At 44.4% G+C, this 15,134-nt stretch overlaps 1 protein-coding gene across 2 annotated transcripts; it reads left to right on the top strand.

The window, feature by feature from the left end:
• The first annotated feature begins 3,666 nt into the window (after positions 1-3,666).
• Positions 3,667-14,462, top strand: pitrm1 (pitrilysin metallopeptidase 1). Of its 2 annotated transcripts, XM_019892968.1 has the most exons (26): positions 3,667-3,929; positions 4,380-4,488; positions 4,659-4,765; positions 4,855-5,006; positions 5,183-5,297; positions 5,364-5,460; positions 5,544-5,704; positions 7,184-7,310; positions 7,387-7,475; positions 7,775-7,903; positions 7,980-8,093; positions 8,259-8,355; positions 8,431-8,565; positions 8,845-8,983; positions 9,610-9,726; positions 10,031-10,160; positions 10,971-11,091; positions 11,167-11,409; positions 11,508-11,608; positions 11,687-11,807; positions 11,886-11,936; positions 12,614-12,726; positions 12,836-12,961; positions 13,354-13,499; positions 13,624-13,726; positions 14,269-14,462. In XM_019892968.1, exons 1-26 carry the CDS (start codon positions 3,883-3,885, stop codon positions 14,360-14,362), a joined length of 3,084 nt encoding a protein of 1,027 aa, XP_019748527.1. In that variant the 5' UTR covers positions 3,667-3,882; the 3' UTR covers positions 14,363-14,462. The 2 variants fall into 2 exon arrangements, with proteins under 2 accessions (XP_019748527.1, XP_019748528.1); XM_019892969.1 differs by lacking the exons at positions 3,667-3,929; positions 4,380-4,488; positions 4,659-4,765; ... (2 more) ...; positions 5,364-5,460; positions 5,544-5,704 and adding exons at positions 5,894-5,919; positions 5,986-6,082; positions 6,166-6,326.
• The last annotated feature ends 672 nt before the right edge of the window (positions 14,463-15,134 follow it).

Below are 15,134 nucleotides of genomic sequence, written 5' to 3'. Positions count from 1 at the left end.
GCCCACCCAGTGGATCGTGATCGACCAGTAGCCCGCGAACTGGTTCCAAGTCGATCGCGTGGGTTTTGGGGGATATGGATTAAAAAAAAAAAATGTACGTCTGTGTGTGTGTTATTAATATTCTATATTTTTGTGTTAGTGCAAACTGCACCCTCAGTTTCACTTTCACCAAAAAAAGTATTTTAAAAAATAAAATAATATAACAAAGCAGGTCACCTTTAACCTAGTGTGGCTCGTGACCTGCAACTCGGTTTTTGTTTTTTCAAATTATCCTCATTCAAAGTTTGTTCCACCTGCAATTCGCCGATGGCACTGGCAAAGAATGGGAACCTGAAGTGCCAGGATTTAAATTTAAAACGATACAGGTGAACGACAATAGGGACGTTGTTACACTGAAGGCGCTGCCAAAGTGCGTCCCATGCCGCCGCGTCAGGTCTTGACTAAGGTAGGCACTGATTCCTTTTTACAAACTCCCAAGATCTTGTATCGACTTTATATTTCTGTTTCGTTCATGTTCGGGGCTGTTATGGCTGTTGCTCATTAGTGTGTGTGTGTGTGTGTGTGTGTGTGTGTGTGTGTGTGTGTGTGTGTGTGTGTGTGTGTGTGTGTGTGCGCGTGCGCGTGCGGTGGCGGGTCGATCGCGGGAGGCCGTTTGCTTGAAAAGTCGATTTTCGGTCATAAAAGGTTGGGCACCCCTGATTTCGAGTGTTCCATTAACCTGCCATGCCTGTTTTTGGAATGTGGGAGGAAACCGGAGTACCCGGAGAAAACCCACGCAGTCACGAGGGGAACATGCAAACTCCACACAGGAAGCCCGGAACCAGAATCGAACCCTGCACCTCTGCATTGTGAGGCCGACATGCTAACCAGTCAGCCACTGTGCCGGATTTGTGCATACACCGTGTGGCATATGCATATATATGCGTTATAACGCATATATCGTGATCTGCCAGCTGACTTTTGATTGGCCGTTCCCTTCTCCTATTTATGTCTATCGAGCCAATCATCTATTTGCCTTTCCTTGTCTTGTCCAATCTGTGTCCCGTCTCATTAGCACTGCTCGTATTCCTCTCTGCGGTTCTCATTGATTTTACCGTAAAATCTTTTGTTCAACTGGCATTTTAAGTGCCTCCAGCCTCTGGAAACTGCGTTTTCCGAACTGTTTTCCACCAAGTCGGCCGCTGTCATCTACAATACCTCAGCATGAAATATGTGCGCAGTGGTGTCGGTCGTGAGGATGGATGCGGGGGGAGGGGGAGGAAACGTCAGCTTGCAGTCAACTGTCATTCCCCCCGTAAAAAAAGCTGTTTAAAAAAAAAAAAAAAAAAAAAAAGCTGCAAAGACAAACGCAAGGTTTTGTGGTTTTTGTTTTCCGTCCGACACTGACGAATGGCTTATGCCTGCGTCTGGACAGTGCAGACCTTTATAAAATCCGGTGGATTTACCTGCAGGAAATAGCACTCAAAAGCACAACAATGCTTGACCCACCAAATGGCCTATACATCTTGAGGCTGTTACATACACTACACCAAATAAAAGACTGATTCAAGGGGGAATTGACTTTTCAATGTCTGTATCGCAATATACTAGTCCCTCTTATCGTAGACAAAAATCCGTGTTTTATTATTCATACGTATTTTAAAGATTTATACAGAATACTAATACAAAATATGCATGTGAGGCAGGGCGGTACCTAAATTCGAATATTTGCGGACGGGAGTGCGAACCGCTGCAGATATAAAATCCTTGATAGGGTCAGCTGGGAAATTGACTGGCCCTTCTGGAAAATACAGACCTTTTATCAGAATTCCCGGTGGCTACCATGCCACTGATGTGAGGTATACTCCAAAGGATTACTTGGGGCCGCCATCCACCCTTCTGAGCCCTTCTGAAATTTGCCCCACTGTGATGTCACAAGTCTGTGAAATTACCGTATATAAACCCGGCTCAAATTTAGTGTCTACACTTGATCAGCTAGGCTGGACAAAGCGCCGTCATGTCACAGCCGCAACGTAAGCAGAGAAGCAGCGTTAGTACAGATTTAATATTCTGCTTCCGCTGGTAGAAACAAGCAATGATATCCATCCGACTTGTTCTCATTCATATGAGAGCCAAGGTTGCCAAGACAGAGATGTCCCTAAAATGAGCTAGTTTCAACATAGCAAGAAATATGCTGTAAAACTGTTGTCAGTCATTCTGGACCCTCAGGCCATGTGTGCCACAATCATTTTATTAAGACTGCCTTCTGGAAAAAAATGAATTACATAGTATGTCTCCTTTAAAAGAAATTCAAATGTCATTTAGACAGACTTGACTATACCTGCAAGTAATGTTAAGTGTATTGTAATGATGCCATCAGTTTGAGGTAACCCCCCCCCCCAAAAAAAAACAGTGACATTTCCAACCAGAATTCAATTTTTTTCTCCCATTATGTGAACGCGCCATGCAGACTTTTTGCTGATAATGACCCAACAGACTGGAGGCAGCAAAGAGTCGAAGTCTCTCGCTTTCTATTCACGCCGCCGGGAAGAACTCTCCCACTCGATGTCAGTGAGAACACAAGGAAGAAATGCAGAGAGAGAGAGAGAGAGAGAGAGAGAGAGAGAGAGAGAGAGAGAGAGAGGATCTTCTTGTCAGCACTCTAAGATGTTACTGGAGGCTCCATCTAGACGGAGAACTTGCTTGGAATGAGTGTGCAGTCAGAGCATGTTAGGCTCTAATATCATCTCGGAGAGCGGCTTGGCAATTAGCTTGGTGCTAAATGATTAATAACTACAGTACACATGTGTACCACGAGGGGGAATATTGTGGCCTCCTCCAAGGTGGATTCCAAGACTACATTAGTACACATTCTATTTGAATGAATATGCGGAATACATAGTACAGGGTGCTGTTTTTGTGTGGTCCCTGATGATGTGTAGAAAAGCTGATCGTGTGGGCTCATTCAGTGGTCAATTTTATCTGCATAAGATGCATATACAACACTTAAATGTAATTCGGTTATTAATGTTTTCTTCATTTTTCAAGCAAAGGAGCGCAACTGGAATTGTCCATCCGGTGCATGTGAAAATGTGAGCTATGAGAAATAATTCAGGGGAAGAACTCAGGAAGGATGAAATAAAATGGTTATACAGTGACATCTGGTGGAAATACTGTAAAACTACATTAAATAAACAGTTTTTTTTTTGTGTGTGTGTGTTTTTTTTTAAGTTAACGCTTGTATCACCCGGGCGGCCCGGTGCAGAGGTCGTGGGTTCGATCCCGGCTCCGGCCTTCCTGTCTGGAGTTTGCATGTTCTCCACGGGCCTGTGTAGGTTTTCTCCGGGTACTCCGGGGTTATGAACACCTTATTAATATCATTTATAGTAGTATCGTCGATTTCAAGGCGTACAGGATAGCGACCCGTATATCAGTGCACTTTTGCTTATTGGAACTTCAACACAGAGAAAAAAAATATACATATGTATATATCCTGAATTTATTTTTTTTTAATTAACTCTGTCGAATGAAATTGGCGTAAGCGAGATTTGTCCAATCAAGTGTTGCCATTCTTGATCATTAGCCAATCACAAGCGGGGATATTGTTGGGTCATTCGCAAACGTCAAATAGCGGCACCGTAGATTTGTAGTAGTACTGGATAGAGGCGACAAACGAAAAGATTTAAATACCTACGTCGAGATAAGTTTTGAGATCTGTACTCAAATATTGGTCACTCATACCAGCATGGCCGCGCCGTTTCTGAAGTCTTATGGCATGAGAGGACACAAGATTCTGTGATGCAACTTGTCTGACATAATCGTATTATATCGTGACAAGTGTGTACGTTGGAACCCAACGCGGACTCCGCAGTCGTTGATGAGCGCAACATAATTTAGCTCGCCATGTTTCGCCAGACGAAGGCGGTGCTCGAGAAACTTCGACATGTCCGGTAAGATAGCTAGCATTCGCTACCTGCAGTCAAAATAACCCATGGACAGCGACAGTGACACTATTTTAGTTTAGCGGCACCGTGGCCAAGGTTTAAAAAATAAAGGTCGCTAGTTTGATACACAATTGAAGTGGATATTTGAGGACATTTTGCTAAATACAATCAGTAGTGGTATGTGTGTGTGGGGTGGGGGGTCTGAACACTTAACTGACGTTCTTGGAGATGAAAACTGTAATTTCACTATGTCCCTAAAGTTGATACTTGAGCCAATCAACTCTCAGAAAGCAGCACCAAGCTTGAACACAGAAGATAATAGAATAGTTTTGAGAACTGTTATTAATAATCAGGTTCAGCGTATTGTAGGGAGTATTTGTATCAATGGTTAATATTCTGCATACTGTTAATTTGAAAATACACTGAAGTTTATTTTAACTTTTCCCTTTAACCTAGTTCAAAGGGCCCGCATCTTTCATGGAGACAGTGGAGCACTGCAGCAGCAGGAAAGAAGGCTCTTCAATACACAGCCGGGCAACAAATGCATGGATTTACAGTAAAAGAGGTACAATGGATCTTTTTTTTTTTTTTTTTGGTACAATCACTCAGTCATGAAGGAGCAAAACGGTAATTTCAAACAAAGATGGATTAAATTGATCGATTAACATGACATGTTGCTTTTTAAGTCATACTGTATCTAAACCAAAATTAAATGTCATTGTCTTTTTCCTGGAGGTTGTTGCGGTGCCTGACTTGTTCCTCACTGCCATCAAGTTGACTCACGACACAACAGGAGCTCAGTACCTGCACGCGGCCAGAGATGATCCAAACAATCTCTTCAGGTTGCTAAAAAAACCACAGTACCAACCACATGTTCTCTACTCGATGTTGCTCCGCTAATATGCCTTGCTGGTCTTTCTGCATTTTTCAGCGTGCAGTTCCGGACCACCCCTATGGACAGCACAGGGGTCCCTCATATCCTGGAGCACACTGTGCTGTGTGGGTCCCAAAAGTATCCGTGCAGAGATCCGTTCTTCAAAATGCTCAACAGGTCCCTATCCACCTTCATGAACGCCTTCACAGGTACATATTGAAGCCCTGATAGTCGATTTCAGTGACTGCAGATTTTTACTCATCATTTTAATCATGTACTTGTGTCAGCTTCTCATTGACAGTTCGAACAAATATGGCTAAGCAATGACCCCCACCCTGTTTAATAAACCCAACATTTAAAGTGACTGTTGTCTCCTTGCCAACAGCCAGCGACTACACCATGTATCCATTCTCCACGCAGAATGCAAAAGACTTCCAGAATCTTCTGTCTGTCTACCTGGATGCCGTCTTCTTCCCGTGCTTGCGGGAGCAGGATTTCTGGTAAAGTTTTTTTTTTATTTGTTTTTTGTATCCCCTCCTGTGGCGTCACAAGTGAGAACTTTCCAGGCAGGAGGGCTGGAGGCTGGAAAACGAAGACCCCACCGACGCCAGCTCGCCTCTGGTCTTCAAAGGTGTGGTCTTCAACGAGATGAAAGGGGCTTTTGTGAGTCCAAATCCTGTTTCTTCACGTCAAATCGAAACCAACCGAGTAGAAACTTGGGGTTGTTCGTTTTTGCTTCTTGGCAGTCGGACAACGAGCGTCTGTACGCTCAGCACCTCCAGAACAAACTTTATCCTGACCACACGTACTCGGTGGTGTCCGGCGGAGAGCCGCTGGCCATTCCCAACCTTAGTTGGGAGCAGCTCAAGCAGTTCCACGCCACGCACTACCACCCCAGCAATGCCAGGTAACACACACAAGTAAAAAGCAGGGATGAGGTTGTTAAATTTATCACCAATATTCACTCTTCTTGAAAGCACTTATTGCCGTTCTTATCAAGGTGGTTGTGTGAAAGTGCGCAGTTTCAGCCATATGCCAGCGTTTTTTGGGTTGTGTTTGAAAGGCAGATACATTTTGTTCTGGGTCTCAGTTCTTCCCGTGCTTGCGGGAGCAGGATTTCTGGTAAAGTTTTTTTTTTATTTGTTTTTTGTATCCCCTCCTGTGGCGTCACAAGTGAGAACTTTCCAGGCAGGAGGGCTGGAGGCTGGAAAACGAAGACCCCACCGACGCCAGCTCGCCTCTGGTCTTCAAAGGTGTGGTCTTCAACGAGATGAAAGGGGCTTTTGTGAGTCCAAATCCTGTTTCTTCACGTCAAATCGAAACCAACCGAGTAGAAACTTGGGGTTGTTCGTTTTTGCTTCTTGGCAGTCGGACAACGAGCGTCTGTACGCTCAGCACCTCCAGAACAAACTTTATCCTGACCACACGTACTCGGTGGTGTCCGGCGGAGAGCCGCTGGCCATTCCCAACCTTAGTTGGGAGCAGCTCAAGCAGTTCCACGCCACGCACTACCACCCCAGCAATGCCAGGTAACACACACAAGTAAAAAGCAGGGATGAGGTTGTTAAATTTATCACCAATATTCACTCTTCTTGAAAGCACTTATTGCCGTTCTTATCAAGGTGGTTGTGTGAAAGTGCGCAGTTTCAGCCATATGCCAGCGTTTTTTGGGTTGTGTTTGAAAGGCAGATACATTTTGTTCTGGGTCTCAGTGTGATACGTACAATTTTTTTTTTTTTTTTTTTTTTTTTTTTTTTTTTTTTTTTTGTGTGTGCATAAAGGGCACAGATGCCACATGACTTATTGCCAAGACTCAAATCTTTTGCAGAACTGTATGAAGGTGCATCATGCTGCGCTTTCCAATTTGTCTGTGTGTAAAAGGCACAGGCAGGTAAATGCCGCGTGGCATGTTTTGTGGACACCTGCGTTAAAGGGGCTTGTGTGAAATTTTCTCAGCTGGTTTCGCATTTGAAAGAAACTGTGTGAAATGGAGTGACGCTTTATTAAAAAAGAAAAAACAGCATTTTCCACCTTTTTTTTTGTCCATCTGGCTGTTCTGTATTAATGGCACCAAAGATTGGAGTGCAAAGTTCAAAATGAGTATCTTAGACTCGTATGTAAAGCACCTACAGTCCCTGACACACAGGTATCTCTCATCCTACTTGGAAATTATTAATTTTCGAAATTTGCAAAATGGCAGGTTTACTTCCACCTTTTCTCCAATACCTGGCATACGGAACAGCCACCTGGGAAAAATCTGTCTTTAAATCGATGTGTGAAAGGGGTTGAGGAAGTTGTACAATTTGCTCCTGATCCACTGCGTGCGCTTCCTATTTGTGTCTCCAAATCTTTGTCCGTTACATCTTTCCTCCACTATGTCGCTCAGGTTGTTCACGTATGGAGACCTTCCTCTGGAGCAACACCTGAAGCAGATTGACCAGGAGGCGCTGTCCAAGTTTCAACGCATCCACCCCAACACTCAAGTCCCGTCTCAACCGCACTGGACCAGCCCTGTTAGCTCTATAAATAGTCATGAGGATGCTAAATGTAAAATCACAAGGTTTTAAGATATTGATTGCCAATGTTCAGAGGGAAGAGCACGTCACCTGCAGTCCCGACGCGATGGCTCCCGACGCCACGCGACAGAACACGCTGTGTGTCAGCTACCTGCTGGGAGAGTAAGACAACACATTTTTCTGTCGCGTCATGTGTTTTATACAAACGGTTCGTTTGGAGTCATTCGTCAGCAGAAAAAAAAGAGCCAAGAAAAAGGTGCATTTATTTGCTATCATAGTGACTCTGATGATCACATTAGATTATTTTTGTTTTTTTTCCAAGTTCCCAAATTTGTCACCCAAAATCTCTTTCAATGGAAAAGCATAGTTTGCTCTTTTAAACGTGTGTCGTGTTGGTGGCGTTGAATTATCAAACCCGAAATTGAGATGTGAAATTTAGCCTGTAAAATTTTCCTCCGTAGCATCACCGACACCTTCGAAGCCTTCACCCTCAGCCTGCTGTCTTCTCTGATGACATCCGGTCCCAACGCTCCCTTCTACAAAGCTCTCATCGAACCCAAAATCGGAACGGACTTCTCCTCGGTGGTCGGGTGAGATGGGCGGGAGGAAGAAGAAGAAAGTTGGAATTGGGAGTGACGTTTCGGCGTTGTGTTTTGTGTTCCGCAGATACGACGGCAGCACCAAGGAGGCGTCGTTCAGCATCGGCCTGCAGGGGATGGCCGAGGACGACGCGGAGAAGGTCAAGAACATCATACACCGGACCATCGATGACATCATCGAGTAAGTCCGAATGGGGGATGGATCATTATTCTCCACCCTTTTTTCATCGCGGGCCACAATGTCATGATGGTTTCTCTCAGAAGGCCATTCTGACTCTGGCACCAATATATAATCCTCTCATCATATTCGTGATATCTCATTTTTTATATTTCTGCTCTTCATTAGGACCGGTTTCGAGGATGAGAGGATCGAGGCGCTCCTGCACAAGATCGAGATCCAGATGAAGCACCAGTCCACCAACTTTGGCCTCTCCTTGGCCTCGGTGAGCACACGCCAACGCAGACGTTTCAGAGGCCCGGTGAGTTTGTTTTTGTTGACCCGGAGCCCGTTTGCGTAGTACATCGCATCTTCGTGGAACCACGACGGCGACCCGGTGGAGCTTCTGCAGATCAGCAACAGCGTCCTTAAGTTTCGACAGGCCCTGCGAGAGAACCCGCGTTTCCTCCAGGACAAAGTCCAACACTACTTTAAGGTTTGTGAGGGTGGCACCGCCCATTATGCGTCGGGTTGGATGACAAAGCCTGAAATGAAAAATATTTTTAATTGCGATTTCCAGTTTTGAGCAGGATTTCTCCTTTGCTTACAGTGTAAGTTCCCCCCCCCCCTCCCCATTTCTGGGATTTTTTTTTTTTGTTTGTTTTTGTGGGTGTCCTGAGCAATAAATGAATGAATGCATAAAGTCAATTAATCATCCAGCCTTAATTACAGAACTAAGTGCTTTCACCTCATTTGAAGTCTTTCTCTCATCCAGGACAACACCCACAGACTCACCCTCTCCATGAGTCCCGACGACACCTACCTGGACAAGCAGGCCTCCGCCGAAGAGCGCATCCTGCAGGAGAAGATCAGCGCTCTGTCTGACAGCGACAAGAAGGACATTTACGAGAAAGGTGCTGACAATCACTCACAAATGGGATTTCTGAAGGCCACAAAGGGCCTTCATACCTTGGCTTCCAAGTGCCTCGACTTGTGATTTTTTATTTATTTTTTTAATTTTCCCAGTTTTCCATCCGTCGCTTTTTGTCGTTTTATGTTATTTTTTTTCCCTTTGTATTGCAAACCAAAATTTAAGTTGGAGTGAGCTTCAGATTCATCGCCGCTCTAGTGAATTGACAAAAAAAAAAAAAAAAATTCAGATAAGAAAACCTTTATTTGTCTCACAATGGAGAAATTCCCAAATAAAATCATAAATGAAGCCTCTTAGATACTGTCATGCCCTGGCATGACGGCAAGGGGAGCCGCTGTCACTGATGCATTTTCTGCCTTTGGTTGAAAGGGATCCAAGTGCACAAACACTCGCAAGGCGCTGCTGTAGACCACAACTCACTCCTCGATGCTCACATGCCGACTTCAGATCGTGACCGTAAAGACAAACACAAATCAAAAACGTGGAGGATTGCAGGGCAATTTGAAACGAATGGCATTTGAATTTATTTCTGTGGGAAAGATCTGTTTGATTTGATAAGTGCATTGAGTTATTAGACATTCACGTGGCACCCGCGTCCTCTTTGTTCAGGTCTTCAGCTGCTGGACGCTCAAAGCAAAACACAGGACGCTTCGTGTCTGCCCGCACTCAAAGTGTCCGACATCGCGCCCACCATCCCCATCACTCCTGTACACATGACCAAAGCAGGTACCACACCACATTAAGGCCTTCCTAAACCTGGGTTGTTATTTTATTTGACATATTATTGTACCCCTGTGCTATCGACCTGTTTGTTTACTTTATTTTCAGGTTTGATATATGAGGGGCTAAATCCACTCGTTCCCTGCCTCCATGTCTTTTGCCAACATTGACTTTCTTTGGGTTTCTCATTGGCTGAAATGCTCGGATTTTTCCAAAATACGCCCCCTTTGATTATCCTGAAAAATACCCCCAATTCAATCTTGAGTTGTGACTATTGTGCTATTTTTTTTTTTGGTCTTCTCACGCACAGACGGTGTTCCGCTCCAGCTGTGCGAGCAGCCCACCAACGGCTTAGTGTACTTCCGGGCCATGTGCAGCCTCAACACGCTGCCCGAGGACCTGAAGCTTTATGTGCCGCTCTTCTGCAGCGTCATCACCAAGTCAGTCCAACTTCACACCCATTGATGCTCACTCTTGGGCAGGCTCGCCCATCCTTTGATTTTACGTACAGGTGTTTGTGTGTGTGGGGGGAGGGGGGGACAGTATGCATGTTTGAACATTAACTAACTTGGGGGGGGAGTACAATTTTAAAAAAAAATCATCGTTGATTTTAAAAAATAATAATACAGTACTTTTTTTTAACCTTTTAAGAAAACTTAATTTTGGGAGTACAGTCAAACCTTGGTTTTTGAACGTCTCTGTTATCGACCAAATCGGATTTCGACCAGAAAATTTGAGATTTTTACGCCTCGGATTACGACCGGAAACCGGTTTTCGACCAAACTGAGCAAACCCGAATACGCCACTTGACTCCTCTCGGCTTCCTTGCACGAGGAAATGACGCTTCCTCGTGTAACGTTGATTGTGAGCAGACGTGTTCGTTGTGATTTACGCAATTCTGACAGTTTTTTTTTTTTGGTTATTTCTGCATAGTGTATTATCCCCTAATCATGGGCTAATAAAATAGTTTCGGATTTTGAACTAATCGCTTTTCGAACAGCCTTCTGGAATGGATTATGGTCGGAAACCGAGGTATGACTGTACTTATATTTGTGTACCTTTTGATAATCAACAAAATCCACAAATAACATAATCCCCCCAAATTAATTATTTGCTTTTAATACAGATCAATTGTAAATTATATCTGTGAAAAAAATTCTGACATTTTAAGTGCAGACATGTTTTTTATTAGCCCTTCAACCTCCTTGGTTTTTTTTTTTTTTTTTTGTTTTTGTTTTTGATGTGTTCAGGTTGGGCAGTGGCTCTATGGACTATCGTCAGCAGGCCCAACAGATGGAGTTGAGGACTGGCGGCATGTCCGTGTCCACCCAAGTCATCCCTGACTGCACCCACATGGACATGTTCGAGCAGGTTCGCTTCACTTTGGCTGCCCTGGTCCGAAATAACACAACACACATGATGTTGCAGCCTCATCCCCTCTTTCAGGGCGTCCTCCTGTCCTCCTCCTGCTTGGAGAGGAACCTTCCCCATATGTTCCAGCTGTGGGGGGACATCTTCAACAGCCCCCGCTTTGATGACCGGGAGCGCTTGCGCGTGCTGGTGATGATGTCAGCGCAGGAGCTGGCCAACGGGATCTCCGACTCCGGACACGTGTACGCCATGACGCAGGCCGGACACCTCCTGACTCCGGCCGGAGAACTCCTCGAAACATTTGATGGGATGGACCAGGTACCGAAATTGGAGACATTTGAAGGAATGTCCTTCATCCATGTTTGTTTCTGCTCTTGATTTCACTGCCTCGCTCCGTCGGTTGTTGTGATCCTCAGGTGAAGTTCATGAAGAGGATAGCGGAGATGTCGGACCTGACCCCGGTCCTCCGTACGCTCCCCAGGATCAAGAAGCACCTCCTCAACCCGAAGAACATGAGGTGCCCCTCACCTTCCGACATTCACACTCCTGGGCAGGGGAAAAAAAATATCCCACCTAATTTTGGCTGTTCCGACAGGTGTGCCATCAACGCCACGCCTCAGCAGACATCCAAATCGGTGGCCCACCTGGAGAGCTTCATGAAGGACGTGGCCGGCAACAAGAAGCACTTCAAAGCCGTGCGGCCAAATGTCGTCGAGGTAAGAGAGCGACGGACCACTTTCACAGGTGATAAGAGCGTCACGTCATGTTGATGCGCTGTCATGTGTTTCCACTAGAGGCCGCTAGATGTCCGTAACGTCTCTGGAGCCAGCAGGACACTTGTGGCTGTAGGTCTCTTTCCTCTTTGCTTAAAATTACTTCATGCCATCAATCCATCCTCCTCAGACCTTTTTAAGAATGTGCCCCCATAAGCCAGTGTTGCTTAGCAACATGAAATTTGTTCGACATGTCTATTTTCAGTCGACCCACAATAAATGTCTCAAGGAGCCACATTTTAAAATATTCAAAAAGTTTGCCGTTTTGGCAGTGAAGTTTGATGACTCACCCGTTTTGTAAATGGGAATTGTGGGAAAATTCAGCCCCCAACACCAGTTTTTGAATTTCGATAGGCAAGTCCCAAATGAAAAAGCGAACAAAAAAAGTCCCAAGAAACCACGCCTGAAAAGACACACCATGGTTTGAAATGGTCGTTTCAGGTTGATTGAAGCCATTAGCAGAAGTCAGAGCCACTTTCGTTTCAAAAAATGAAATCTGGTAGCCATCTTCTATCATGAGTGAACCTACAAAAAAGTGTTAAGAAGCCATGCCTGAAAAGCAACAGGAAGTGTGCCATTTTGATTTGAAGCAGCCATTTGAGGGTCTTTTTCCCCCCTTCATGCAATAATTGAGTTTCTAACCTCTTTCAAAGTGTGTTTTGGTTGATATTTTCTCAACTAGGATCCCCAAACGTGTCACATGACTTTGTCCTCCATATCCTTAACTGTCCTCACTTTCTTTTTCCAAGCATCCAAATTTCCAGCCTTGTCACATGAAGACTTTCATCCAGATGCCATTTCCTGTCAATTTTGTCGGCGAGTCTGTGCGCACCGTCCCCTACAGCCACGAAGACTATGCCAGGTTTTGTGTTGAATGGATTCTTTTTTTTTTTTTAATTTACTCCGTTGACACAACGATCGGAACATGTGCGGGGAATGAGTTTCAAAACACTTCCTTTTTCTGTCGCCAGTCTTTGCGTGTTGGGAAGGATGATGACGGCCAAGTTTCTTCACGGGGAGATCCGAGAAAAGGGCGGGGCCTACGGTGGCGGAGCCAGAATGGGTGGAGGCGGCCTGTTCTCGTTTTACTCTTACAGGTGCCCAAAATGCTCGATTTGCTCGAATGCTGACAGTCAATTCAATTGAATGAGAATATTTGGTTAAAAAAAATAAGTCAAACAGTAGTTCAAGAAAAATACCCCAAAAAATAGTTGATGTTGGAAGATAATGTGAGATAAAACTACAATATTAGTGTATTAACAAAATTACAAATATTTATTTAGATACAGAAATATCACACAAAACAAGACAGAAATATTTGTCCAAAAAATTGCAATAAAATTGTTTGGACTAAAATACCAACATTTTAAAGAAGAAAACAATATTAGAAAAGAAAATACAAGCATGTCTCTCTAAATCCGCATTCAATAAAATACATTTGAGTGATGCAGTTAGCATGAATTCGCTTTCTTTGCGTGTGTGTCAAAAGGGATCCAAACTCGGTCCAGACGCTCTCCGCATTTAGCAAAGGTGTCAACTGGGTCAAGTCGGCCAAGTTCACCCAGCAGGACATCGACGAAGCCAAGCTCTCCGTTTTCTCTGCCGTCGACTCGCCTGTGGCGCCCTCGAGCAAAGGTAACAAATGCCGCTCGTGACGGCCCATTTTGACGCATCTGGCGTATTGGGAAAGCGCACCAGTAAGGACCGGCTCTTGAGACAGGCACGTAGAGTACTTGACGTATTTTTGTTTTTGATGCAGGAATGTCTGTCTTCCTGAGCGGAATCACCGACGAAATGAAGCAGCGGCACCGCGAGCGACTCTTTGACGTCACTCGGGAAAACCTGCTGGACGTGGCTGAGAGGTTCGAGCTCGATACGTCACCTCCCTTTTTCTCAAACTTTCCATGAACAAGTTACAGCCCCCCCACCCCAAAAGAAAATTCCCATCTGTAATATTGTACTTTATAAAATAAATTCCATATACACTGATGATACTATTAAATAAAATGCGAACAACGTCACAGTTTTGACACACCTTTCTGCTTCAATGGAGATTGTGCTGCTCTCCTTATGGTGTGCGCTTCTTGGCCACCCTGGGGCGCGATCACGGATATACACAGAGACGGTCAACTCCTCAGGAAGCTGCAGTAATATTACTAATTTTTCACACAGAATAAGGAATGTAGCACGATGAGTATTGTTATATTGAATCGACATTTCCCTCTAAAGGGTTCAAATATAAATACAACCGAACTATCCTGGATTTCAAGTCAGGTTCAAGTCACTGTAACATGATGTACAATTTGAACATTTAATTATCACCCATTGAGAATCATACGAGTAGATCATCCTCCCAATAATTTTTATGCATTCTGACAATGGTGCCCGTTTGCCTTTTTTGCAGGTACCTGAGTGTCGGCAACAAGACGTGCGGCGTTTCCATCCTGGGCCCGGAGAACGATGTGATCAAGAGAGATCCATCATGGGTGGTAAAATAAGAAACCATATGTGACGTGTATGTGAAAACATTCTGTACATAATGATGCGACAAGACGAATAAATTATCATGTTGGAATAGAAATAGTAGTCCACAAAGTAGCATGGTGGCCAAGGTGACTTGATTCTGAAATGCGGCGCGTGTTATTTGCGTCTGGGTTCGGCATCAGTTTACCTTCACGGTTTGTTTGGTTGAGTGACAACACTTTGCTGGTGTTTTGTTTCTCCTCGCCTTGGTTGCCCCAAATACCACCGAAGGAGAAGGACGACAAGGTGAGAAATTTGCAGTCACATTCTGAGTTTGCATAACCGAGTTAAATATACTGCAAGGCTTCTAAAATAATTTCCTTGTTCATCATATCAAATTTGCCTACCCATCAAGTATGTAACGAAACAACCAGACCATTCTTGATTGGACTATTTTGGAAAATGCTTCTGATTATGATTACGGTGTCAAAAGCATAAATTTAAGGAGTGTTAGCAGTGTTAGCACCTATTTGCTACACTGCGACACTAATTGATGTGTAATTCATCAGCTCGGCTGCATCCACATGTGACAAAGCAATGAAAACTCCACTGGCGCTAGCTTTCAGTGAAGGTACAGCGTTACTTTAACTCAGAGGGGTCAAACTCATTTCACATTATGGGCCGCATACGGCCTCGGTAGATGTCAAGTGGGCCAGACCATTAAAATTATACCATACTCTGCTATAAATAACCAAAATATCACGTCTTTCCTTTGTTTTGGTATAGTGAAGCGCAAGAACAGTAGGA

Source organism: Hippocampus comes, unplaced genomic scaffold, assembly GCF_001891065.2.
Source record: "Hippocampus comes isolate QL1 unplaced genomic scaffold, H_comes_QL1_v1.1 scaffold255, whole genome shotgun sequence".
Classification (NCBI taxonomy): Eukaryota; Metazoa; Chordata; class Actinopteri; order Syngnathiformes; family Syngnathidae; genus Hippocampus; species Hippocampus comes.
The sequence above is the reverse complement of the archived record's forward strand: the minus strand, read 5'-3'. Positions and strand labels throughout refer to the sequence as shown.

What these genes read in the sequence shown, in the direction of transcription:
- pitrm1 (XM_019892968.1), top strand. Translation starts at nt 3,883, where the DNA reads ATGTTTCGCCAGACGAAGGCGGTGCTCGAGAAACTTCGACATGTCCG. An exon ending in GAAGGACATTTACGAGAAAG is followed by an intron (nt 8,984 to 9,609) that starts GTGCTGACAATC and finishes CTCTTTGTTCAG; the next exon opens with GTCTTCAGCTGCTGGACGCT. An exon ending in CCAGCAGGACACTTGTGGCT is followed by an intron (nt 11,937 to 12,613) that starts GTAGGTCTCTTT and finishes TCTTTTTCCAAG; the next exon opens with CATCCAAATTTCCAGCCTTG.